General features: G+C 56.8%; 1 protein-coding gene across 8 annotated transcripts in view; it reads left to right on the top strand.

Annotated features, from left to right (window-relative positions):
- Positions 1–26617, top strand: part of Rbfox3 (RNA binding fox-1 homolog 3) — a 139200-nt gene that overhangs the window by 40407 nt on the left and 72176 nt on the right. For 2 of the 8 annotated variants that reach the window (XM_090351316.1, XM_090351318.1), the window contains exon 1: positions 26098–26299. The exons of 1 other annotated variant lie outside the window; for it this stretch is intronic. In XM_090351316.1, coding sequence (XP_090207442.1) covers positions 26195–26299 — 105 coding nt within the window. In that variant the 5' untranslated portion in view covers positions 26098–26194. Of the gene's footprint in view, positions 1–26089; positions 26300–26617 lie in introns of those variants that run through there. 5 more of the 8 variants (XM_090351317.1, XM_090351321.1, XM_090351315.1 and 2 more) reach the window with 5 other exon arrangements.

The raw sequence follows: 26617 nt of genomic DNA, 5'->3' as shown, positions 1-26617 counted from the left end.
CTTTTCCTTTCTTCTTTCTTAGAAAGCCCAGTGCACCTCAGGGGAAATTGGCCGCGTAAAAGGTATAAAGACTTTCTCCTTTCTTCCTGAATGGCTTTTGACAGATATGAGCTTGTTGAACATCTCGGGAGCTGCCGGCAATGAGCAAGCGCCAAAGAGCTTGGCAGATCCCGTTCACTGGAGGGAGGAGGGGAAGTTGGGGGCCGTGGAGGGAAGTTTGGGTGTCATTTAGCACCTCTGTGACATCTCTCGTCTTGTACCCCAGTGGACAGGCCCACACTGTGCGGGGAAACACGAAACACGGGGAGGGGAACTGGGCGTGTGTAGGTATGTTGTGTGAGTGTACCTGCAGAGGAGCCAAGGGACATGGAGAAGGGACACCAGGACTCACCTCCAGGCAGCTCCAGTCAAGAGGCAGAGTGGTTCCTGGTCAGGACCCTCCCTGCCCTCAGCGCCCTCTGCCTGGTCCAAGCTGCTCAGCACAAGGCTACCCACCCCTGGTCGCGAGCCATCCTCTCCCCACACCACGCCCCAACTGGGCAGGCTTGTGGGTCTTAAGAGGCATTTGTACCACCCTAACCGAATGCCTGAGTGTTCTGGGTAATTAAGGCAAAGAGTCTGTAATCCCTGCTGCTCCGAAGCTGGAGACTGGGGAGGCTACAGTTCTAGGCCAGTCCTGGCTAAACACAGGAGACTCAATCTGAAAAGTAACTAAAGCAAAGCTGGGCTGGGAGTGTGACTCAGATTATAGAGAGTCTTCCTAGAACATATAAGATCCCAGGACTAGGGCTGTGAGTTTGGCCTGGTGGTCGAGTGCTTGCCTAGCAATGCACCAAGACCCAGGTTCGATTCCTCGCTACCACATACATAGAAAAAAGCCGGAAGTGGTGCTGTGGCTCAAGTGGTAGAGCTCTAACCTTGAGAAAAAACCAAGGACAGTGCTCGGGCCCTGAGCTCAAGCCCAGGACTGGCAAAAAAAAAAAATCTCTGGACTATCAAAAGAGAAAGATAAGAAGGAAGGACGGAAGGAAAGAAGGAAAGAGGGAAGGGAGGGAGGAAGGGAGGGAGGGGTAAGTCAGTTATGGTATCTGCAAGATTGGATTTCTGGTCCATTGATTAGTTTGTTTCTTTTGATGCATTAATGCTGAAGACTGTGGCTGATACTGTGGCTTTAGAAGTGAGTTATAAGTCGCCTTTCTTGTTCTTTCTCTTCTTCTTCTTTTTTTTTGCAGTCCTATAAGCTATTCCAGGTCCCTTACATTTCCATGTGAATTTTAGAGCCAGTATATTAATTTCTGGGGAACAAATATGCCTGCTAGGATTCTGACCAAGGTTGCATTGGATCTGTAAATCAATTTGAGAAATCACTGAGGTCTTAACACTAGTGAATTTCTGATTCATAAACAAGACATGTCTTTCATTTATTTAGGGACTTTCATTTCTTGCACCAGTGGCATGTAGTTTTTAGCATATGGCTCTTATGTATCTTTCTCTAATTTATCCCTAAGTGCTTCCTATTTGAATGCCCTTTGACATGATATTTTTCTGATGTCTGTGGCTAGTTCACACAGATACAATAGACCTCTTTGTGTATTGATCTTACATCTTGCAACCTTGCTAAACTTGGGTGTCAGGTTTTCTACACAGATGGTCAGGTCGTGTTGTCTATGAAGAAAATCAGTGTTGTACTTCTGTTCAGTGTAGAGGACTCACTGCTGCTGGACAGCCACAGAGAAGGGTGGACAGAAAATCTTGAGAGAACCTTGACAGTAAAGAATACGAAGAGAGAGACAAGAAGGGATGGAGGGAGGGAGAAGCTCTCAAACTCTCAAATACTCGTGCTGGGTGCAATGGCTCCCACCTGTAATCCTAGCTACTCGGCAGGCTGAGATCTGAGGATTGCAGTTCAAAGCCAGCCTGGGTATTAAAGTCCATGAGCGACTTACCTCCAGTTAGCCACTAGCAAACTAGAAATGGGACTGTGGCTCCACGGGTAGGGCGGTAGCCTTGAGACAACACCCAGGCTCGAACTCTGCCCCACGACAGACAAAAACAGAACAAAACAAAAAATCCACTCATGGTGAAGCAAAGGCAGATAGGAAATGGGTAGCTGGGGGGGGCGGGGAGGACAGGGAGCCCAGAGCACCCAGCCATCCCCAGCTGATCTCACTGTTGGACGTGAGGTCATCACCAAGTATCATGCGCAGCGCCCTTCCAGCCCCCAGTAAGAATAACTAAAGAGCCACTTGTAATCCCAGCAACTCAGGAGGCTGAGTCCTAAGATTTCAGTTCAGAGCCAGCCTAGGCATGAAAGCTTGAGAGACTCTTACCTCCAGTTAACCAGCAAAAGGCTGGAAGTAAAGGTGTGTGGCTCAAGTGGTAGAATGCCAGCCTTAAGTGAAAAAGCTAAGGGAGAGCTCAAGGCCCTGAGTTCAAGTCCCAGGACCAGCACACACACAATAATAATAATTAATAATAATAATAATAGTAATAGCTGAGAGGGAAGCACTGGAGTCTTGCTCCTGATTCTCTCTGGAGAGCTACACTACAGCTGTCTCTCCTTGGGCCCTCAGAAGCCCAAAGGAGGCTGGAGCAGAGCCACCAGCCATGACTTCAGGCAAGGGTGTGGGGGCGTGGACTGCATCGGTGGCTGGCCCCGTACTGCTTGTTGCCCATGCTCGACTCCACGCTCAGGGTGCCTTCCGGGAAGCCCAGCGTGCCTGGGAAGCCATGTGGCTGTCTTAGGCCCTGCCCCATCCACAGTGCATTCTAGACACACAGGAACTGGCAGGTCAGCCCCCCATTCCAGGAGGTTCTCTGAGGGAGAGCACATTTCTGTGGGCTGGGCTGCTGGCCATGTGTCTTGGAGGGTTTAGGTAAACAGTGACTTAAATGGCGTCAGCGCTCTGAGCTATTGGACACGGAGGCACAACCCCGTTTGGGTGCGAGGATCAGCCAGCTGTCTTGGCGGGCAAGCTTGAGGGGCCCACCGCAGGTGAGAGTTGAAGAGGGTTCACCTAGCCTTGCAGCCATTTGTGAAGTCTAAGGCCGGAACACTGGAAAATCAGCTCCCCGCACCGGCAGCGGCTCCACAGGGCACCACCGGGGTCCCCGGGGTGGCCGGGGGCTTTCCACGTGTCTCCAGCTAGGTGGTTTCTGGCTGCCAGTGGAAGGAGCGGGACATTGCACAGCCGGGGTGGGATTGGAGGGCAGGAGGAGGAGGAGGCTGTATGTGCACACGCCACGCGGAGTGTGGAAGCTGGAGCCTGTGTTTCCCCTCGAGTATTAATTACAGCCGGAGAGGAGGCTGGCCCGGGCATGTTCTGCTTGGCTGGAGTGATTTATCAAGGGTCTGGGGAGCAGGAGGTGGGTCACAGCCCTCTCAGGCTTCATGGCCTCCTTCTGCTCCTGAGTGCACAGAGCAGCGGGGACGGGAGAGAAGGAAGACAGTGCAGAGCCCATCCCCGTGGGGCAGGTGGTGGGAAAGAAGGGGCATCAGGAGCAGGGGAGGCCGGGAAGTGGTGAGCACTGGCAATGTGGCCACTTCTGATCCTGCAGGCTGGCTTGGAGTCACAAGCAGGACCACAAAGCGGGCACTTTGTCCCCACTGATGGCTCGAAGAACCAGTACTTCTCCACTCACTGAGCAAAGCGAAGTACCCCACAGGAAGAGGGGGGCACCCAGTCCCGGCCTCACCAGGGGGCATCCAAGCCTGCAGAGAGCCACACACCACTGGCTCGCGCCTGTGAGCCTAGCTATGCAGGAGACTGAGATCTGAAGATCACAGTTCAAAGCCAGCCTGGCATAGAAGTCCAGGAGACTCTAACCCACAAAAAGCCAGAAACAGCCTTGTGGCTCAAGGGCTAAAGAGTTCTCGTTTTAAAGTGAGAAAGGCCGAGGGGTAGCACACGTAGAAGCCTGTGGCTGCCCATGGCAGATACTCTTGGCCTGTTGGATGATATAGAAGGGACCTGGAACCCTTGGGCTCTGCTCTCTACACCCCTCCTGGCCCACAGCTTGCCCAGCAGGCCCTGTAGTACTGGCCTCTCGGCTGCACCTCGGAGGGAAACATTGGCTGCCAATGGGACCCAGGCTCAGGCTGGCAGCCGTGCCCCTGTTTGTGCATTCCAGAAGGTCTGTGAAGAAGCAGGCAGGTGGGGGGGGGTGGCCATGGGAGAGAGAACACTGGAATTAGCAGAGCATCGGTGGGGCATCCTCGGATGGGGACTGGGGCTGAGGAAGAAGGAAGATGGCTTTACAGTGCTTAGGGTCCAGGACGTTCACTGGGGGGTCCTGTTGGTAGGGCTTGCATGGTGGTGACACAAGGGCATCCAGAATTATTTGAAGAGTAGGTCTGAGGAGGGCTGGCTTTCCGTGTGTCTCTGATACCATGCCAGGAAGCTCCATTCTCAACTCCTCTCCCAGTCACAATTTAGGTCAGAATCATGGAAACCTTCCGTCGGCGTGGAGATCAGATTCTGGTTAATCTGCAGCTGAGAGGAAGAGCTAGTCATTGGGTCATTCGCCTGGTCTGCTGGCGAGGAACGGGGATGAAACGTCAGGCAATCCACTAGCAGTGAGACGTGAGATTGCGCTGGGCACGTTGGCTCACACCTGTAATTCCAGCTACTCAGAAGCTGCAAGCTGGGAAAATGGAGATCACTCAGGGAAAATAAAAGTTCACATCTTCACCAGTAGGCTGGCAGAGTGGCACAATCTGTCATCCAGCAGCTAGGCAGTGTAAATAGGGGGATTGCGGTCTAGGCCAGCCTGTGTGAACATGAGAGACTGTTCAAAAACTCACAACAACAGAGAGAGCTCGGGGAATAGCTCAAGTGGTTACGTGCCTCCCTCGCAAGTACAGGCTCTGAGCTCAAACCCTCATACTGCCCAAAAAACCACCACCACCACCACCACCACAAACAAACAAAATCCCACTGTCTGGGTGGGTACAGGTAGACAGAAGGTTCAGGGACTTTCAATCGAGATATGTTGCTGGACGGTTGCTTTGGGGGGTCAGCTAGCATCGGGCAGGGCCAAGCCCTCCTGGCAGTGCTGGGTTGGCTCTGGAGGTCCAGCTGTGGATCAGGGGTCTCTGCAGAAGGGAGACATGGGCGGAGGCTCATGGGGCACTGGGGAAGTGGAGGAGGCACGTCTGCCTAGAGTGTGAGGGCGTGGGGGGCACCAAGATCCCTGCGTGCGGATGAGAAAGTGGCTGCGCCCACCTGGCTCTCCATGCAGAACCAAGATCAATAGGTGTCAGGCTGCCTGGAGGAGAGGAGAGACTTTCCGGGATGGACAGCCAGCGGGCAGCCAGCCGTGGGGGGCTGCTGAGCTCAGCTCCCCCCCCTTCAGACATGGCCTCAGAATTCCTGGATCCCCGGATGGGAGGGGAGGGGAAGGGAGGGACCAGGAGACTCCCAGGCTCTTGATGGCAGGTCGTGCTTGGGCAGTCAGCATATGGTCCGCTCGGAAAGGAAGAACCTGCAGAGTGACACTGTAAATCAACACAGGCAGAGCTGGCAGGGTGTGGGGGCTGCCGAGCTCAGGCCTGCTGTCCCGGCCCCCCTCCTCTGCTCCTGCCCCCTCCACGCTCTCCTATCCCCCCACTTCCCCGCTTCCTGCCTCATCTTGCTGCTGAGGTGAGTCTTCCTTCCCAGGTCCCCTCTCGTGAATTATTGAGCGTGCTGTCTGCTTTATTGCGGTGCTGGAGGGTGACGCAGAGCAGCTGAGCTTGGATTCTGTCCACGGTCCGGGGCGGTCACGACAGGCCTGAGCACTGCCCCCCAACAAGGGGAGGACCTCCAGCCCTCCCCACTCTCCCCCTCCCTCCACCATCATTTATTTATAACCGCCAGCCCCTGGCTGGAGGCTCTGCCTCCTCCTGGTGACTCAAGCCACCAGCCTGGCAGGCAGTGGATTCTGTGTGTGGCAAGGGTCCCCGCCTGGCCCAGGCCCAGGATCCAGTCCTCGTGCCAGGGTGTCGGGAGGTGTCACTGGCCATGGCAGGCCTGGCAGTGGGATCTGCCCCAGGGAGCGTGGGTATGCACGCACGCAGATGGTATGTGAGTGTGCAACTCGAGATGTGGGCGGAGCCACTACTCGCATGCATGGGTGTCCACAGACTCCCTGTGTTGACAGGGGTGATGACGCCGTGGCCACGCGCCGTGTGCGTGTCGCTGAGCGGACAGATGTACAGTGCTCGTGATGCCGTGTGCATCCGTGCTCCTGCCTCTCGTGCAAATGCATTCCGGTATCAAACTTTAAAAAGGAAACCAGAGTTTACCTTGACAGAGCCCCGCCCACAAACCAGTCTGGAGACCACAGGGAGATGGCGGAACAGTTTGGAGGATGCAGGAGACGTGCAACCATGTGAGGGGCTGCTGGCCGTGTGGGGAAGTCCCCAGGGCCTGCGGGAAAGGGAAAACTGAGACTCATACGCCTCATCCCCAGCCCCCAGGGCCCACAGAACACACACTGCATCATCAGAGACCCAGACCAAAAGGACCGTGCTTTTTTCTCTCTGTCGCCCTCTGGTGGCCCTTGGGAAGCTGCCCCCTCTCCACTCAGCAGCTGCTGAGTTTTCTTCTAATGGGCATCGCTGGGCCCCCAGTGCTGTGCTGCCCACCCTGACCCCATCCTGACAGGCGTGGCCAAGCCCCAGCCCTCTAGGACCAGGACAGGACAGATGCATGCAAGGACAAGGTCACAGGATTGGGGGGAGAGGGAGGGAACGCAGGGCCCCCTCTGGCAGGCACGGCTGTTCATGTGATTGCCGTGACCCTGAAGCCCAGCTCCATGGGATGCTGCCGACGTAGCCAGGACAAAGCCTGGCCAGGAGCCAGTCCCGCATGTGCACCGGCCATGGCTGCCCCCACTCGCCCCCCACAACCGCAACCAGCATCTAGAGCATAAGTCCCAGAGTCCCTGGGGTCTCCAGTCCTTGGAAAAGCACAGGGCCTCCACCCCTTCCCCCAAGGGACCAAATATCCCCTTTACTATCCTCTGATATCCGCAGCACGCAAAGGTTCTAGAAAGCCCACTGGGAATGCTTTCACCCGCCTGTCCTCTGAGCGCCTTCCTCACAACGTGTCCTTCCCAGGGGGCCCTCGGGAACTTCATCCCTGCAGGACAAACTTAGCCTAAGGCCACTTCTTCCTTCCAGTTACCCCCTGATCACCCTACCCCGCCCTCCTCCTTCTCCTCCTCCCCTCCTCCTCCTCCTCCTCCTCCCCCTCCTCCTTCTCCTCCTCCCCCACTCCTTCTCCCCCTCCCCCTCCTCCTCCTCCTCCCCCTCCTCTTCCTCCTCCTCCTCCTCCTCCCCCTCCTCCTCCTCCTCCCTTGATCTTCCTCTGCTGATCTGACCTCTACACACAGTCTTCCTTCTGCCCAGAACTCTATTCCCACCCCTCCTGCCTTCCTCCTCCGTGGTCCCATCCTGGAGCCCCCAGTCCCCAGCTTCCTCGTGGCCTCTGACCTCATAGGGGCCATATTCTCAGTCCCCGGCCTGGGAACAAGTCCTCAGCCAGGCTGAGCTGTTGTCACCACCCAGCGGTGACATAGTCAGGCACCCAGCGAGGGCCAGACCCTGGCCTCCAGCGCCAAACTCCAGGTAGCCGTGCCCTGCCCTTGCTGGGCCAGGAACTCTGGCAGGACTCTACAGGTGACAGGTGACGGGGCAGGGGTCAGGTGGCGACTCCTGAGAGATGCCAGCGCCGTTGACATTATCTGGCTCACCCCTGCCTGCAGCTGTTAGGCTTGACCTTCTGGCACCAAGCGCTGCCTGCTCAGGAGCGTTAGGACCAAGTCCAGAAACCTTAAACCAGAATTGACAGCCCCAGTGTGGCTCCCTCCTGCCTCAGCCACAGCACAGCTCCCCTGCTGGCACCGGAAGTGCTCATGCATTGCTCTTGTCCAGGACCGCTTGATATTTGCCATTGGACATTGAAGAAAGTCGAGCTGAGGTAGAGCTCCCCAAACCCAGAGCCAAGACAGGGGTTACCCCATCAGCGTCACCCACATACCAGCTCCGGGGGGGCCCTGCAGAGGTTCCAGGGGCCTTGTGGTTGAGAAGGTGTGGACTAGGGAGAAGATCCAGGCTCCTCTCTGCCCCTGGCCTCCCCACACTGCCTCAGCATTGCTGGGCTCAGCTCTGGCACACACGGGCAGCCATAGGGAAGGCCAGCAAGCCTTGCACGCGCACGCGCGCACACACACACACACACACACACACACACACACACACGGGCAGCCATAGGGAAAGCCAGCAAGCCTAGCACACACACACACACACACACACACACACACACACACACACACACACACACACACACACACACACATGCACATTCTCCAGGGCTAGGCCCCAATCCAAACCAGTCAGGGCCCAGAAGGACAGGTAGACCGGAGCAAAAGGGCAGCACTGGGAGGGCGGGGGGAGGGGGGGCTGAGCTTTTGTTTCTGTCCCCAAAGAGGAAAGACCCTGTCTAGGGTGGCAGGGTCTGAGAGCCAGGGCTGAGGGCCCCCGACCAGTGTGTGGCTTCAGAAGTGACTGGTGGAAGGCAGAGATGCCAATGCAAAACACCTCCAAATTAGCAATAATTGCAGGAGAAATGAAGAGCAAACAGGGTGCTGAATGAGGTTTTCTATAAATATTATGTTTTTTAAAGTTTGCCCTGGAGTAATAGAAGCGGTTTAAACACTAATATCCTGTCTGTGCATTTAAAAAGCCTGATAATGAGGATTTAGGCCTGTGTCCCAGAGCTGATACCACTGGGTCTCCCCCTCCCCCATCTGTCTCCAGCCTCCTCTCTACCCCCACCTCACCTGGACTAGAGGAGCCTCGCCCCTGACTCAGCCTGGCTCTACCCCAGGTAGCCAGCCTCTCCTTCCTGCTTCCTCTGATGCCCCTCTGCTTGCCCTGCTGGAGCCCCTCTGCCCACCTGTCTCCTCCTGGACCAGCTGCTGCAGCAGACATCCCCCACCCCCCTGCCCACCTGAACCCACTCTCTCCCCAGCAGAAAGTGCTCATTCTAGGACAAAACTGGAACTTGGGATCTATGGACACTTGGGGACATTTGTGCTTCCAAAGGGACCAGCTAGTCTGTAATCATGGCTGATGCCCTTAGGGCTTGGAACATCCAGGCTTTCTTGGGAAAGAGACAAAGGGCTCTGGAATCCAGGCTTTGGGGATAATGATGGGTGAAGGATGAGGGGGCAGGTATGGAGCAGGAGTGGGGAGACGGGCATGGAACTCTGACGATGCAGAGCAGAGTGACCCTCCACGAATGGGAAGCAGAGGTTAGGCAACGAGGAGACCCAGGCTGCAGGATAGATGCTACTGGCGGGGGGATGGAGGGGCTTGACAAGAAGGTGGGGTACAGTTAGGGCCCCTGAGGTTGTACAGAGCCTTAAAGCATTTCCAGCGGTATCTAAAGGCTGGTGAGGCACCTGGCATGATGAAGGATCTAGAGGATTTAGAGGGATCTATAGAGATCTACCAGGACCTAGCAGGATTTAGAGGGACAAAAGCCACAGCCCCCCCCCACCACTGGGGGACAGTACACCCCCATTCCACACCAGCTGCATCAGGGTGCTCTACGGGCCACAAAGCCTGTATTCTCCGATCTCTTCACAAACGTGGGCATGCAGGCCAGTACACAGGTGACCCCTGATGCTCAGGAAGCCCCGGGTACAGCTGTCCCCATACCCTCCCCAAAGCAGACACATCGTCTAGCAGGATGGAACAAGAGCCAAGCCCACCGCCCTCGCTCCATACCCCTACTCCTCCCGCTGTCACTCAGGAAGCAAAGCTCCAGTGGAGGAAAAGGCTTACTGAAGCACCAAGATATTTAAAGCAGCAGAACAAACTCCACTGGCCACGGGCCCCCTGCCCAGCAGCCAGGTAGCAGTTAAATAAATGTGGCAGCCCCAGGATGCAATAGTAGCAGCCTTTGGACCTGATGGGTGGGAAGACTGATAGCACAGGAGTCTATGACATGCTGTTAGGTCAAGAAGTAGGACACCTGACCAGAGCAGGTAAACCAGGGCCAGAGAGAGGGTCCAGATCACAGGAAGTGACTCCCCCTGGAAGAGAGACAGGCCTGTGTCCATGTGCATCTTGTTCTTGGATACTGTCTCAAGAAAGATGGCTCGGTGCCCGGGTCGGTCCAGGCCTCCGCTGTATGCTGGACGGGGTACAGGGTGAGCCCCGGGGCTGTCTGACCAGCCTCCATGCCATGGAACAGGTGGCAAATGTCAAGATGGCTGAAGTCTGGGGTTCTGCGGTGAGCCGACTTGTGCCCCTGTTCATGGCGGACTCAAGTCCTGCAAGACCACGAGCGCTCAGGTGACAGGCTTCAGTGTCTTCCATCTCCCAAACTGAAAAGCATGTGTAAATGTTGATGTTAAGTAGGAGAAGCTGTACCTTGATAAGCATTTGAAATGCTCAAAGCCCTTAGGGAGACAGACAGGGAGCAGAAGTGCCAGTGACTCTTTTTCCCCCAGAGTGAGAAACCCAATTTCAAATCTTGGCTCTTCTATTGTAGAAATTTCCACTAAGAGGAGATAGGGCTCAGTTGGGCACCGTGACTGGGAAGGAATAAGCCAGTCTGCGTCTGTGATGAGCTGCCAGGCAGGGTTCGCCAGGCGTCCAGTCCATCAGAAATCCTCCCAAGAGTCCTTCAACTAAGCCTGATGATCCAGGCTGTCCAGGAACCAGCCCACCCTAGCAGCTTCCGCCCTCCATCCCAGTGCCTGGGTCTCCCCAGAGGCTGTGCAGGCATCCACCGCTCAGGTGCACTTGGGGAAGTGCACAGGCCTTGAGGGTCTCTGAGGGGAGCAAAAAAGGGGATCCTGGGATGCCCTGTGAATGAGTGTGTCTCATCCACCTAGGGGATGGTGGGGCGGGGGGGGGCATCCCCAGGCCTTCTCCTCTGCCTGCTGTCAGTGCCTTTATCCTTGCGGGCTGTCCTGGGTGGACATTCCCATTGCTCACTGAGCTTAGATGGAAAAGGAGAGGTGAATGGCTGTCAGAGCACACCTTTGTGTGCTGACCAGCTCAGCAGAGGCCGGAGCGGAAAGGCAGCAGAAGGTGTCAGGCGTGGGCACAAGTTGGGTGACACTGGCAGGTTCCCTGCCTGTGTCCCCCTCTTCCCTGTAGTGGTTCTGAGGAACTGAGGAGCATCTGGTTGTATGGTAATGTCAGATGCTGGGTGACTTACTTGCAAATGGCACTGCTCTCTCCCAGGAAGTATCTGCAGGCGGGACCAGGACACAGCCTGGACACAGCTTGTCCTGGGACTGCCTCACCTGTCTGTGGCACCCTGGTTCCCTGGGGGCGGGGAGGAGGCATCCATAGATTATGCCCGAAAGAGCCCGGCCCACCTCAGGCACAGGGATGGCATTCTGTTCCCGCTGTGGGTTTTTTGCTCCTCAGGCTGGGCTCTGCCCCCTCCACCCCCAGGCCCATGAAACCTTGTCATTACCTTTGAGAACAGCCAGGCCCAGGGCATTCTCAGGGAAATGATTGCTGGCATTCACAGACTTGACAGCTCTAGTGAAGCCCACGGTGGTGGTGCCACATGCAAGGCAGCAAGAGGAGAGGAGGGGGAGCACTGCTGGAGGAAGCTACATCAGTCTGAAGCTGAGCAGAGGCGCTGGGGGCCAGGGGTGCGGGTGTAGAGAGAGGCCTGGAAGTTGGAGGGAACTTTGAACAAAGTTTTTGAGTCTGCCCCAGGCTGTCTGTCAGTCTCCCCAGCCTCCAGTGGAGTTGGGGAGATGGAAAGAGGGGCAGGAAATGTGGGGAGGTGTACCCCAACTCAGCACCAGTGGGGGGGAAGCCTGAGGGGACACCTCCAGCAGCTGCGGGGTGGAGGAGTTAGTGGTGATTATAAATGACGTGATAGTCTCCTCAGATGCCTCTTACATGTCCTAGAAAACACAGGGCATGGAGCAGACAGAGGCTGAGAGAGACAGACAGGTTGACAGCGCCCCTTGAGAAGCTGGAACGAAGTCACAAGTACCATGGGGTCAGGGCCAGATCACTGTGCAACAGTACCCAGGGTGCACTGGGCGTCTCTTGGGCTAACTACCTTCTGAAAGCCAGCTAGTGCTCATGGGAGGAAGTCTGCTTTCTGTCTGCTGGTGTCATCTGCTCCACTGGGGGGTTCTGTGATCAGAACCTCCTGGCCCCCATTCTGCCTTTCTGGCCCCACCCCTTGCCCACAGAAGCCACACGAAGACCCTGTGTGTCTGTCGTGTCATATGCTGAATGATCTCAGGGCCTTGTGAAAGCCTGGCCTATGCCAGGCCCCTGTGGGCCCCACCTATGGCTTCAACCGAATCAAGATGGTTCCACACTTTCTTCTGTGGGAGGTGTGGTGCTGGGTTTGGAGGCAGAGGGAGAAGGGTCTCCATCGGAGGTTAGACCTGGGCAGAAAGCATGACAACCACCTGAAAAAGAAGTAACTAGGGCTGAGGTTGTGGCTCAGGTGGTAAAGCATTTAGCTAGCAAATAAAAGATCCTGACTTCAAATCCCAGCAAAACACACACACACACACACACACACACACACACACACGCACACACACACACAGAATGAGAAGGTTTCTTGGGGGCTCAGAATGAGGTTGCAATGGCCTCATTCTGATGGAGGGGACGTGGCCTCCAGCTGCCCCCCTCCCACAGGCAGTCCAGTGAGGCAGGAAGAGGTAGAGGGCTGGACAGACTCCTTTCCCCCTGGCTTCCCCCCACACGGCCCTCATCTCTGCGGGGGTCTCAGACCCACCCGCAGTCTGGTCTGCGTTCTCTGTTTCCTTCCTCAGCACAGCTTTGCGTTGGCTGCCCCGTTCTCTTCTGCCTTTCATGGTTGTGTCGCTATGTGGGTTTCTGCCAGCCCAGCACAGCTCTCTTGGCTTCAGCTATTCCCCAGGGATATGGTCTGTGAAACCTTGAGGCCCCGCCTGCCAAGGCCTCTCCTTACCACTTTGCTCTGAGCTGCAAGAAGCCAGCTGGGGTGGCAAGCCGGGCATCTCATGGCCTGTTCCGGCCCCTCCTCAGTGCAGCCCTGGCTGCTCTGTTCAGAGGGGACCCCCACCTGGGGCCTGTCTGCCCAGCTTGGTTCCTCTCCCTTGCCTGCTCTTAGGCTAAGTGGGTACCTGATTACTGACATGAGTGATACCCAGCATGCCTGCCAGTGGGCTGGGTTTGGGCTCGCTGGATTTTGTGCTCTGGCAGTCCACGGGGCTGGGCTGGCCGCAGCACACAAGGCTGCCCCAGGCCCCGGCTGCTCTCCCAGAGGCTTTGACACCTGGTGATTCTCGTGTACCAACCTGAGGCCACTGTGTTCAGGATCCACACCTTCTACTTTGGCCATCAGCCATCTCGCCAGGCCTTGGGCAGCCATTAGGAAAGGCAATTTTCTCCCTGCCATAGCAAGAAGGGAATGTGGAAGGAAAGCTTTGTGGTGGGACTGTCCTCTCGGACTGTCTGTGACAACTGAAGGCTTTGCGTCTTTGTGTGCACATATCAACCCCAGCCACCGCTTGGACCAGGCAGCGTGACCAGGGGGCCAACAGAGGAGAGGAGGCTTCTGTGCTTTGCTTTCTGCTTAATTAAAGCTTGGGGGACTTATTTAAGAGTGTATCTAATTACTTCCCAAACTCGGACCAAACCCGTCTGTTCAAGGTTGCCTGTTTTCCCACAGAGAGGTCACTGACATCCCACAGTCTATGGCTGGGTTAGCCAGGCCAGATGGCTGGCCTTCTCCTCTTCCTCAGATCACAGCTGGGCTATTCCCTCCCTGGAGAGGGCCTAGTGAGCTCTTCGGCTCAGGCAGGAGGAGCATGGGCAGAGAAGTTGTGGGGACCCAGGCAGTCTCCCTCCTCTGAGTCTGGCCCCTATGTGCTGGGGAGGGCAGGTTGAGCAAGGAGGGGGCTGGCAAGAAGAGGCCCAGGGATGGGGCTGGGAGTTTGGCCTCGTGGTAGAGTGCTTTCCTAGCATGCACGAAGACCTGGGTTCGATTCCTTGGTACCACATACATAGAAAAAAAAAGAAAAAAGAAAGAAGAAGAGTCCCAGAGAGAGCGGGGGAGGGGAGTCAGCTTAGCACTGCTGGGAGGTGTGACTGTGGGGTTAGAGTGCTGAGGCCAGCCTGGCCAGGCCTTTCCACTTCTGACAGCGTCTGTCACCCTGCCTCTCCTTCCAGTGGGCAGGAGCCCCGAGACCCTTCAGTCCTCCCTTCCCCACCACCCAGTCATGACCGCAGGCATGCCCTTTCCGACGAGCCTCTCCTCCTCTGCCTCAAAACAGCCTGGCCCAGAGTCTCCTCACCTGTCCTCAGCCTCAGGTGTGTTCAGTCAGCATCTTTGCGAGGGAAACATACACTAATCCAATGTTCAGCACCAGGAAGCCCCCACGGCGGAGGCCCAGCTTCCATCAGAGGCCTGGAAGGGGAGTTGGGGAAAGTCCCTTCCCTTCTCTACACCTCAGTCTCCCCTGTGGTGCTTGTTGGCCTGGCAGGTCCCATAAGGCATGCGGAAATGACGGAAATGGCGTAGGTAAGAGTGCACGGGGGCCATGAGTGTTGGGAGGATCTCCTCCGAGTGACCTCACCCCACGCACACAGCTGAAGCACGGCACCTTCTGGAACCATGGTCATCCAGAGAGCTTGCTTGCTGCCCGGTCCAGCGGAGAGAATGATCAAGTGTCCCCTCTAACATGGAAGCTGTGTCTCCTGGCATAGAATAAAGCCCCCAGAAGGAGGGCAGGTTACAAAATTACAAGTATATGCCCTAAAACACAAGCAGATGCCCACCTGGGAGTCTGGGATACCAGGCAGGATGGGTCTCTGGTGCCTACAGCTGGTGGTGGAGGAGCGGGCATGGCCCAGAAATTATGGCCAGTTTGTTGGGTTTTAGGTTCCCTGGCTGGCAAGTGGGGAATGCTGGCCTGATGGTATTCTCTCTTCTTTCCCCCACTGTCCTACCAAAAGGAATAAGGAAGTCAGAAAGAGTGACCAGCTGGGCACCAGTGACTCATGCCTGTAATTCTAACTCGGATCACAGTTCAAAGCCATCCAAGGCAGGAAAGCCCCTGAGACTCTTATTTCCAATTGACTATCCAAACAGCTAGAAGTGCAGCTGTGGTTAAAGTGGTAAAGAACTAGCTCAGGGTCAGCGCTCTAGAAGGACAGGACCTCTAGTCCCTGGCTAGATGGAAGCTATGTATGGAAAGGATCACCCACTTCTTTGTGTGCCCCTGGGAGCAGAGTACCCCAGGGAGAAAGGCTGCAGAGTGACGGATGTACAGAACAGATTTACAGAGACAGAAAGACATGGAAGGAAAAAGCCACAGATATGGACAGCCCCCACGGGAAGGCCACAGTGGTCAAGCTTTGCATTCCCACTGACCCAACAGGTCTGTCTGACTGTGGTTACCCATGCCCATCTCAGCAGCATGGAAGTAGCCCTGCACCCAAAGCTTCCTTTGTAGGGTACATCAGACTCCTCTCCACCTGGATGGCTGGCTTCCTCCTGGAGGGTGTCAGGGGACCCTCCAGGGCACGGCCCCCTGCCCCTCAACATCTACCAGTGTGGCTTCTAAAGATGCAAACACGTTTGAGCATGAGCCAGAACAAACAGTAATTAGGAAGGTGAATCCAATGCAAAAATAAGTATAATGCATTCCAAATTCTAATAAGAATTATTTGTGGACTCTGCTCTTCCTGAATTATCAGTGGAACGTTCCACTCCATTTGCATAGATAATTGAGAGTTCACTGTACTTTCTGTACCAAGGCCTGGGAGATGAACAGGGCAAATTCCATCTATCCAGGTAGGAGGAAAAGAGATTTCCTTGGCTGTCTTGTTTGGCTACTGCAGAGAGGAGGGATCTAGAACAAAGCCGGGCACTCCGAGGCACTCAATAAATATTTGTTGAATTAATTAACATGAGTTATTGAGCTTTGCTGTGTGCCAGCCCCTTTGTCTATAAAATGAGACTTGAGTTGAATGGAGGCATGTTGTCCGGTCCTTCCCGAGGCAGAGATGGAAGCTCAAGGTGTTCAATTCCTTGTCTAGAATCTGGGACAGACAAGTGGGACTCCAGGCTCCAGTGGGCAGCTTTCCCGCTGATCAAGAGTGCCAGGAAGAGCTACAGTGGGTGCGAGCTAGTAGGCAGGAGCTGCAGCAGTGTGGTCATCTCACAAGTTCAAGGCCGTCCAGTCTCAGCCGGGCTTCTGTTCCTCAGGCAGGAAGCACAGGGACCCAGACCCACATCTGGAGTCCATGCTCTGCCCTGGACACTCCCCTGCAGCTGGCTTCTCCCCCGGGGAAATGGGAGAGGTGGTGAGCACACTCCTCCCTGCCCTCAGAGGGAGCTGGGTAGAGAATGACGCCTGAGAGGCTCTTAGCGTCCGCAATCTCATCTATCCAAACTATCATCATCTTGGCAGTTTTTCTGGACCCGGTAGCACTGGAACGGAGTCTGAAAAGCCTCTCACTCTTACCCTGGGGAGAATGAGCTGAGAGCTGATCCAGTAACCAAGCACAGAACAGCCCAGCTGGTCACTGAAACCCAGGCAGCTACGGAGGGCCCCATGGGCTCAGCTCAAAGGTGCAGTGGTCTGTGGAGTGCTGGACTCTGGCGTCATCCTGGGGGATGAGGGGGACTCTTGGCTGGATGCTGGTAGCTTACACCTATAATTCTACCTGCGCAGGAGGCTGAGATCTGAGGCTCACGATTCAAAACCTGCCTGGGCAGAAATGTCTGACTTTTTATCCCCAATTGATCATCAATAAAACCAAAAGTGGAGCTGTAGCTTAAGTGATAGAGTACAACCTTCAGTAAAAAAGCTAAGGGACATCCAGGCCCTGGGCTCAAGCCCCAGTACCGGCATTCATGAATGAATTAGGGGAGTTTACCCAGGGTAGCCCTGGGAGGGGGCACCAGGCTTGGGGCTCCTTCCTGACTAATGTCTGCGCCATCTGTGTCGCAGGGTCTCTCCTTCTTCTCTGGCGATGGTCCTTCATCCATCCTTGCTTTTTCCAGTACAGGCTGGACAGCCCAGGGGCTACCCTCTTGTCCAGAGTATCCACCTGTCCTCCCAGTGTCTGTCCACCCTCCTGCGTGCGGGGGGAGTGACTTCCCATCTCCGCTGACTCCACGTGGGCAGTTTCTCCTCTAGAGAACTTGATCCGCTTGAGGGCCCAGTGACCCTTTCCCCAGCATCTGCTCTCGAAAATACAATCCCAATACTGTAAAGATTCCAGTCTCCCAGGGTGGATTTCCAATTCCCCTCACTCAGCCAAGTGGCAGTCACTTCATTATAATTCTGTAATTGCCATATAGAATTCCTATAAATTTGCTCTTAATTTCTAACCACTGCATCCTTCTCTTAGAAAGTGTAACAATAATTTGAAAATCTATAGGTGATATTTTAAGTGGATGGAGGCGGAGGTGGGAGGGAAGGAGACTGGCGGGGTTTGATGTAGGATAGTGGTAAACACGGTGTGGGGAAGCGTGCATCTGGCTGGATCTCCCCGACTTAGAGATGGAAATTTCTTCCTTAACCTACAGTGTGCTGGTGGTAGAAGCCAAGATTGATCGGTCAGGTCCACGAAGATCTAGCTCTTCAGTGAGAATGGCTTTTGTGCAGTGGGTTTGCTGTTAACTGGCGCAGTCGTAACCCCCGCTGGGAGGCGATTTACCCGCCTGGCAGCCGAGTCCAATCTTCCTGCATTGTACCATGCTGGGGACTTCTCCAATTATGACATGCACCAGGTCTAAGAAAGAGGAAATGGAAGCCGCCAAGGCACCCCATTCCCGGCCCTCACCGAGTATGCCCACCCCAGTGGCGAGGCCTGCCTTCGGGAATGTGGAGAGGGAGGAGAATGGACACACAGAAGCCCCAGCTGTTGGGGTCTTTGGGAAGGGGTGGGGACTGTGTTCAGAGAATGACAGACTTGGATCTAGATAAGGCCTAAAGGGGGGGGGCTGCGTGGATATGCCAAGCCCCAAAGGGGGTCAGGATCCTCACTTAGCTGGGGAAGATACCTTGTGAACATGGACATCTGCAGGGCTGGCCACTGGTCACTTCCAGTAGACCACAGAGGTTCGTGTATGCCCTCCTGTGGTCCAGATGGGCCACACGACGCTAGAGTCCCGGGGTCTGGCTGGCACTGGCCCTGGTGCTGAAGGCTTGCTCCTGCGCCAGGTAGAAAGGCCAGGTCCTTCCAGCTGCTGCCTCAACCACCAGGAAGGTGTCCAAGCCCCGCCCCCAGCCCCGAATGCTCGTGATGGGCTCGAGGCAGAAGCAGGGCTGAGAAATTGGGCCATGGAGTGATTTGAAGGTCCCGGTATTTGATCTGTGGAGGGGTCTGGCTTCTCACAGCTTTGCGGCTCCTGTGTTTGGTGACCTGAGAGAATTGAAGCTGCCTTAAATACAGCGTCTGCTGGCTGTATGTTAATCAAGCAGAAACCAAAAGTTACAGTATCCTCGGAAAGTAAAAAATGAAAACAAAATGAGCAGCCCCCCCCACCCCCCAGGATACCGCAGCCCAGCCCAGCGGCCCTCCGCCAGCTGCCAACTTCCCCAGACCTCCCTGCCAGTGAATTCTCAGAAACCTCATGCCTTGGCACTGGAGAGCTGTGTTGGTGCCAATGCATGGCTGGACCCCAGTGTTGGAGGAGGTCGGAGGAGGGGGGGACGTCCCCCCAGGACAGAGCGGGAAGGAATGGGGAGGTCTGGGAAGAATGGCAGCTCTGTGATGAGGTTAACGTGTACTCCCCAGGCCCACTCAAGGTGCGCTACTGCCCCTGGCTTTGCCATTGCCCCAGCTTTCCTGGCTGACAAGGAGGCATGCCAGCAGCCTGGGTCCCTCTCCCTGCTCAAATTGTGCCCACCGCAAGCAGCCGGTCACACAGCTTTCCCCATACATTCTCATCTTCCAGGCAGAACTGGGGCTGGCGGGGGAGGGGGGGCGCCCACCCTGTGTGGCTCCTGTCACCCGGGGAGAGCGGTGCTTCTGCAGATTAGTATGTCTGTTCCTTTGCTCCTCACTAGTTAAGACTGTCTCTACTCCTCAGTCCTGGGACAAGCCCAGCTCCCACGAGACTTCATGGGAAGAGGCTTCACTGCCTCCCACCACACACCACCTCTGGGCTTGGTCGCCCAGCTTCTGTCTGCAGCTTGGCACCGGCTGCCCGACACTGCACGCCATCTCCCCAGGGCTTCGTGCTTTGCCAGGGCAGTGCTGCCTCTTTGGGCCTCTGTGTGCCTCGGGCTCCTAATGAGCTTTTAATGAGCTTATGCTTTGGCTTTAGGGGGCATGAAGGAGCAGGGGAAGCACAGAGTGCCAACCCCCTCACCATCTACTTCCTGCGGCCTGGAGGTGGATTTTTAACTAGCTGTGTGCTGAAGCTGGGCTCCGTGGAGATGTGCCCTCCAGGCTGGCTCGGCCCCCGGAGCGTCCTGGCATCATTCCTTCTCAGAGGTGCAGGTCTGGTCTGTCTTCTTTGACCCTTCATCCCCAATGTCAATGGACAGAGTGCTGGTTTCTCTGCCAATTAAAAAGCAAGTGGAGTCAAGTCGGAGAGTCTAGTGGGGGAGGCTTTCACCAGCAGCTCCCTAAGGCTGAATGTGAGGAAAGGCCTCACCGCCACTACCCACGGCTGCTGTGGAGCCCCTCCCCAGGGTCTCTGCTTGGCAACTCTGGGTACCTTACTTCCACAGATTGATTTCAACTGAACTGGATGCAAACTCACAGTGATCACAGCGATCGGAGCAGCTTCTGTCCACCATTTGGTACTAGGGATCCTTCCCTGACACACAGCTTTGCTCCCCAGGCTCTGGGAAGCGACCCCGGCCTCTCCTGAACATAAGAGGAGGTGACAGCAGCTTCTGTCGCTGGTCTAAGCACTCCCTATCACTCATCAAGGCCTTCACCTTTTGAATAAAATTGAGACGGAAAGGTTTGTTTGAGACATAAGGTAGACTTTCTTGACAGTCAGGGTGATAAAAACCTGGATGGGCTCCCCGGAGAGATGTCAGATGCACTCCGAAGAGTGCATCACGGGAACAAAGACAAGACACAGCACCTGCCCGTCCTTGATGGCTTTACTGTCTGCGGGCTGGAAGGCAGGGAAACAGATGCCATGATCCCAGATTCCCTTGCAGCCCCATCTTGAGCCTCTGAGCACTCTTTCTGTCTTCAAGAGTCTGCTTCCCTGGAGAAGGAAAGAGAAGTGAGCCCAGCGAGGGTTCTGGAGCTGGCCCTGGTGCTGAACTCCCGCTGCTGCCTGGGGGAGGGCAAGCTGGGGGCGGAAGCGGGGCTGGGTAGAGCAGTGAGTTACATAGACTTGTGGCCGGCATCCTGGGGTCCCAGTGGTTGATAAAGCTGTAACGAGAGCCCTGACCTGGCATGAGCCAAGGCCATCCATCCTCAGTCCTATCTGCAGCAGGGATCTGAACACACAGGGCCTTTCACCCGGGACCCAGGGGCTTCATCTCCAAGCAGACACATCGCTTCCTGTGCCAAGTACAACTCTTTTCTGTGGTCCTCTGGGGTCTTGGTACAAAGGCACCAAGTTGATAGGCACAGGACGGGGGACAGGGAGAGCCTAGGGTAGGGCAGGGATCCAAGGTGCCCGTTACAAAAAGCAGATTGAGAAGATCCTGTAAACTGCCCACCTCGGTCCAATGGCAGCTTCTCTCCCCGGCTTCATCAAGAGGGTTCAGCAACCCACTGAGTTCTCTCGACCTCCTGCCTAATGAGAAAGAGGAAATTCAAGATAATTGCCGCACAGACCAAGCAGCAGTGTGATTAGTAAATGCCTGAGCTATCGCCAATGACTGTTCCATTAACAGATTTGGTTGGGGGTTGATCCGGTTAGGAAAGGGAGCCAGGGGCTAATGATAAGGATGTTCGTGGAAGGACATGTGCCAAGCACAGCGAGCAGAGAGGAGCCAGAGGCTCCCAGGACTCTGTCCATAGCCTTGTTTTCCAGCCTCAACTCTGCGTCTAACTAGTTGCGTGACCTTGGGCCACCCGTGTCACCCTAAGAGTGTCATTAGAGCACAAATAGGCTTCATTAAACCTTCCTTACCTGTCCTGCCATGGTCAGGTGAGATGAGCTATGGCAAAGCCCTCTGTAAAGCCTAAAAAGGAGCAGAGAAATGCAAGGTATTGTTACAGTTAGCAATCAATACAATAATAAATCACCATTTCATCCATCCCCAGCCACTCCTATGCCTGGGAAGTTTCAGCATAGAGTAAGGCCCTTGAGCCTTTGGATCAGAGGCAGAACTTAAAAGGCTGCCTCTCCCTGCCCCCCTCCACTTCTGGCTGCTGTGGGGCCTGGGGCCACTCACTGAATGGTAGCTCTGCCACAACTGGCACTGAAGAACCCAAGATCTGTTTCTCCAAGTCTCTGCTGCCTAGCCAGGAGCACGGGGCAGGGATACGGTAGGAGACTGAGGTGCTGTCCAAGGCCGCCCTGCCAAAGGCCTCTTCCCCAACAAGCCCCGAGGTCCAGCACAGCAGCCTGATTTCAGATGCTCCTTGTGCTTGGTGCCGCGCGCCCTGCTCTTAGAAGGGAGAAGTCCTGGGGGCTCATTTAAAATAAATAAGTCTTGGCAACAAGACTGAGCTGCAAAAGCAGAGGCCCCCACAAGCCCCGTCTGTGAGAGCAGTCTTCTGGCTCCTGGGCCCCTGAGGGCAGAGACACTTGTAAAAGAAAGATGTCCTCATAGCTGCAACCCTGTGCAACTTCTGGCTTTGCCCATATATCTCAAGTGTGCCCTTTGCTTTCAGTCTCCCTGTATTTATTATGTTTAATTTTGCCGGGACATGGTTGTAAGTGAGACGGATGGACCCGAATGTGGCTGGAAAACGCCTCTTAATTAAACAGATAAATAAACTTCCTTTGCACGCGGATTTGTACTCTTGCTGCAGTCTGCTGGGGCCAGGGGGGATAGGATCAGTGGGTGGGGTCCCCGCACGTTGGAAGGTGGATGCTGGCTACAGCCTGTCTTGGGCTGCGTGCTCCTGGACTCCCTGGCAGAGAGGCACAGAGGCGTTAGGGCCCGCCCCCCACCCCCCAGTAGGAAGGGGAGCCTCTGGCCGGTGTGAGTGCGCCCCCTTCTGGATGCCCCTGGTGTGGCCTTGCCAGCCAGGCCTGCACCAGGAGCTCATGGCATTCAATCCATCTCCTCTCCCTACAGGGGTTGCTCTGCCAACTTTTCTGCCTTTCTGGGAGCATTAGGGCCGGACAAAGCACAAGCATAACTCACCCCCCATACACACACACACCCCCCACACACATACACGCATTTTGAAGACAGGGAGGCACTACCTTTGCAATCAGAGGCATTTCTAGATAGAAATATACAAAAAAAAAAAGGAAGAAAATACACAAGAATTCTCACCTTCTTGACACTGCTCTGTCCACTAGGGAACCTTGAGATTTTAGGCTTTCCCGACTCCCACCCGGTTCCCTTGGCTATTGAATTGTCACCACTTCCCTATAGAAGTCGGGTTGGGTCACCCCTGAGCCACTGGAGATGGGCCACTCGATACTGTCACCTACCGCCTTTGTCCTCGGAGCTCATGCCCAAGCGTATGCCAAGAACCACAGGGTTGGGGCAGGAAGGCCGGGCTTTCCAGAATGCACGGGAAGCACAGTGTGTTTGGCGTTTACAGCTCAGCTTGGCCAGGCAGAGCCGGGCTGCAACCAGACTGTGAGCTCACCTCTCGTCCTGTCCTAGGATGCTGGTGCCAAGCCCCACACTGGGCTCCGGCCTAGGAAGAAACCCAAGGCCTAGCACAGTCAGCCTGGGAACTCAGAAGGAGGAAAAGGGTGGGGCGGTGCCATGCATAGTGCAAGATCCCATCCAGCCTGCCTCAGGGAGTGTAGGCGGGAGGGAGGGGTCCCTCCCGGCCCCACCTCTCAGGGGCCCAGCAGCTCTCTTGGGAATTCCAAGATGAGGGGCTCTGCTGTCTCAGGCAGACAGAATGCATCATCCCATCTTCCATTAAAGCACAAGACACCCTGAATGGGCCAGATCCCACCAGACACTTTCTCCCATTTCTCAGAGGTTGACTCAAGAGTTGACTCAAGACACATCTCCAGGGAAAGTGAGTGGCCCAGACAGACCCAGCGCAGTGCAGGAGGAAGCAGAGTCTGCAGCCAGCCAGGCCCCTTCTGGGGAAGGTGACCCAGGATGGGACAGGAAGGAACCACAAGAGCTCAAAGCCGAGCCACCCAAGCCTTCTGAGGTGCCTGATATTTATAGTGGTGCCCAGGAGCACAGAAATAATTACGGCTCCGTTCCTGCTTTCCTAACAAGGCCCTTCTCAGATTCAGGGCGAATGGGATATATATTTTTTTTCCTTGGCTCTTTTTTTTTCAGTAGTGAATATTTGCACTAGGTTGACAGCTCTTCTGAGCTCCCAGCCTACCTTCAACCCAGGAACGGGGGCAGGCAGAGCCTCCAGGCAGGCTCCTCCCACCCGTTGCTGAGGGCTACCCCACACCAGACGCTCCAGAGGGTGGCTGGGGGGGTGGGGGGAGTCTCCAAGAATTGAGAAACTCTGCTCCCACCCCAGTCCAATGCACTTACCCCAGGGCCTGGTGCTGGAGATACAAAGAGAGGAAGACATGGCTCCTGGCAGTTGAGACTGAAGGGATGGGCCTGGGTGACAGACTCAAAAACCATCACAGCAGAGTGCGGGCTGTTGTGTGGAGTGCCCAGCTGCTTCCAGAAGCCAGAGGACTGGAACAGGAGGTAGAAGACGGGATGCATACCACCCTGTGCCACGGACTAAACCAGCCGGGCACGGGTATCTCACTCCTGTAATCTGAGGACTGCAGTTCAAAGCCAGCCAGGACGGAGACTTGAGCAAAAAAGCCAAAGACAGGGCCCAGGGCCTAAGTTCAAATCTTAGTACCAGCAGGTGAGAACGAGCACACATGCACACACACACACACACACACACACACACACACACACACACACACACACACACAAAGACAGAAGGAAGGAAAGAAGGGAGGGAGGGAGGAGCCAGACATGTTGTTCAAAGCTTTCTTCCTGGAGGTTTCCTTTTAAATTCCACCATCCCATCTTCTCTCTGGAGCCTGGCTGTGACTAGCTGGTTAATGGGCAGGGGTCTAGATGTCCCCCCACACACCGCAGGAGTCCGGGGCTTGCTTATTGGCTTGGTATCCCTCCAGACAGTGTGCTTCCTCCAGGGTAGAGAACTTCCTCTCCACAGCTTAGCACCAAGCTTAGCTTAGCTAAGTTTAGCTTAGTACACTGGGTGCTGATGCACGTGAAGGGATCTCAGAAAGGAGACATGGGGGAGTCATCTCAGAGGCCTGGGCAGCAGGCACTGTCTGAGACTCACCCCTGAATCCTCTAGGAGGCTTTGATCTCTGACAGCCAATTTAAAGAGTGAATGATTCCCAGGCAGAGGTGACTTGGAGCCCCGGGTTTGGGGCTCCCCAAATTCCTGCATGTCCTCCCAGGCAGGGACGGCTGGAGGGCAGGTCTGTGCAGCAGCGAGAATGTGGTGGCTGAGGTGGCGGGACTCCTGTGCTGAGCAGCGGGGCCTGCCCTGGGCTCCTCCATTCCAGGAGGAGCTGCAGCCAGTCTCCTGGCCCAGGGGTGCTGAGCCTCTCCACACAGCCACACTCCACACGGCCAGAGCCTAGGGGATCCAGTTCATACCTTGTCCTGCCCAAAGGCAAGAGTGACGGAGGCCACTGCACAGCCCCTATGCTGCCTGTGCCGCCCCTGTGAGGATGGGTGAGAAATGTCAGCACGGGTCATCGCCCAGCGCTCCCTTGACCCCTGACCCTTCTGTCAGCCTTCTGCCCAGATTTCACACCCCCCTTTCTTTCTCAGAGAAGATGACGTACTTTTCTGTTCCTTCTGAGGTGCCTGTCTCAAATGCACACGACCTGTCTGCCTCATTCCAGTGTACTCAGAGGGCTCCCGCTCCTCTCCTCCAGGGCTCACTTGACGGGCTCTGCACTGCATTTGCCGTTAGAAACTGCAGACCAGAGATGACAAGTGACTTTCCTGAGATCTCACAGCAAGGGAGAGGATTTTCTCTGCTCCCTCTCCCCCCTTACATTTAATTTCCAGCAACCACCTGGTCCCAGCCAGGCCCTCTTGCCAGGCTGACACAAACTCACGGGTGCCTTTGAGGGGAAGGCTGGGGCTCCGGGTCTGTCCCTCCCGGGAGGCGGGGAGGCTGGGCGTGCGTCCTGCGGGGCCACCCCTAACAGGGGCAGGGGGCAGCCGGTCGGCACAGCCGGGCAGGCTCACCTGTGGCTTGTCCTGCTGCGCTATGATGGGGTCACCTGGCACGCGTGAATGCTGCGTGTGGCTTCACCCGCGTGTCACAGCAGCGTGTGGGGGGGGAGCCGTGGCTTCGAGGCAGCATCTGGGGTCGAGGGTGGGCGCTGGGAGCCCCCACTCCTGGGGGTCTGGACACCAAGTGTGGGTGTGGCGCAGGCAGGGTCCACGGCGGCCAGGCCTCCCCGCCCCCACCGAGTCGGCCGGCCGGGGTCGGGGCCAGCAGGTGGGCGGGCGGAGGGGGTGGCGGCCCCGCAGGAGGCGCCAGGAGCGCGCGGAAGCCTCTGCGTAGCAGCCCTCATTACATCACCGACTCCCCGCCGCGGAGCGGAGCGGGACGGCCTCCCTCGGGAGAGCCGCTCCCTCCACGCGCGGCCGGACGAGCGCCCCGGGGCGGCTCGGGGCCGGGGTGCGCCGGGCCTCCCCCTCCGCCGCCACACTCGCGCGCCCCCGCGCGCACTCGCGCGCACGGCGCGGCCCGGGCTCCGGGGCTCCGGAGGGACTGGCCGCCGCTCCCGGGCGCCCCGCGGCCTCGCGCGCCTCTCCCGGCCGTCCTCGCGCGCGCTCTCCCAGCCTCCCCGCCCGGCAGGGGCAGCGCCCGGCCCCGACGCACCGCGCGCCTCCCCGTGTCTCCGCGTTAAAGAGCGCCGCGCGGGGGAGGGGAGGCCGGGGGGAGGAGGAGGAGGAGGAGGAGGAGGAGGAGGACGCGGACGACGGGGAGGAGGAGGAGGCACCGACCGGGAGGGCGCCCGGGAGGCAGGGCGCGCGCACACACCGAGGGACGCAGCGAGCGCAGAGCTGCCGCGGCCGCCGGGCGCCCCCCTGCCGCCCCATGCTGTGCTCCATGGCGAACTCGGGCTGCCTCCTGCTGTCCAACTCCGGCAGCATGCTCCCGCACTCCATGCCCTGCCCGCCCGCCTTCCTCTACCTCCAACAGGTAAGCGGCCCCCGGCCCTGCCGGCCCCGGCCGCCGGGGCCCCGCGCACGTGCGCCCCGCTCCAGCCGCCGCCGCCGCGTCGCCGCGGGTGGCCCCGCTGCGCTCCCGCGTCATGGCGCCCGGGCTGGGGGGGGGGGGGCCGGGGGCCGGGGAGCCCGCGGCGCCGGGCCGGGGGCCGGCGGAGTTTCGGGCGTCGCTCGTAACTTTTCCAAAGGTGCGGGAGGGGGCGGCGGGCGGAGTCTCCGGGGAAGCCCGCGGGGAGGGGGCGGGGGTTCCCGGCGCCGGGGGTCACTTTGGGGGAACTTCGCGCCCGGCCGC

This window comes from Megascapheus bottae, chromosome 17 (assembly GCF_031878675.1).
Source record: "Megascapheus bottae isolate mThoBot1 chromosome 17, mThoBot2.hap1, whole genome shotgun sequence".
NCBI lineage: Eukaryota > Metazoa > Chordata > Mammalia > Rodentia > Geomyidae > Megascapheus > Megascapheus bottae.
This window is presented reverse-complemented; position numbering and strand designations above follow the sequence as displayed.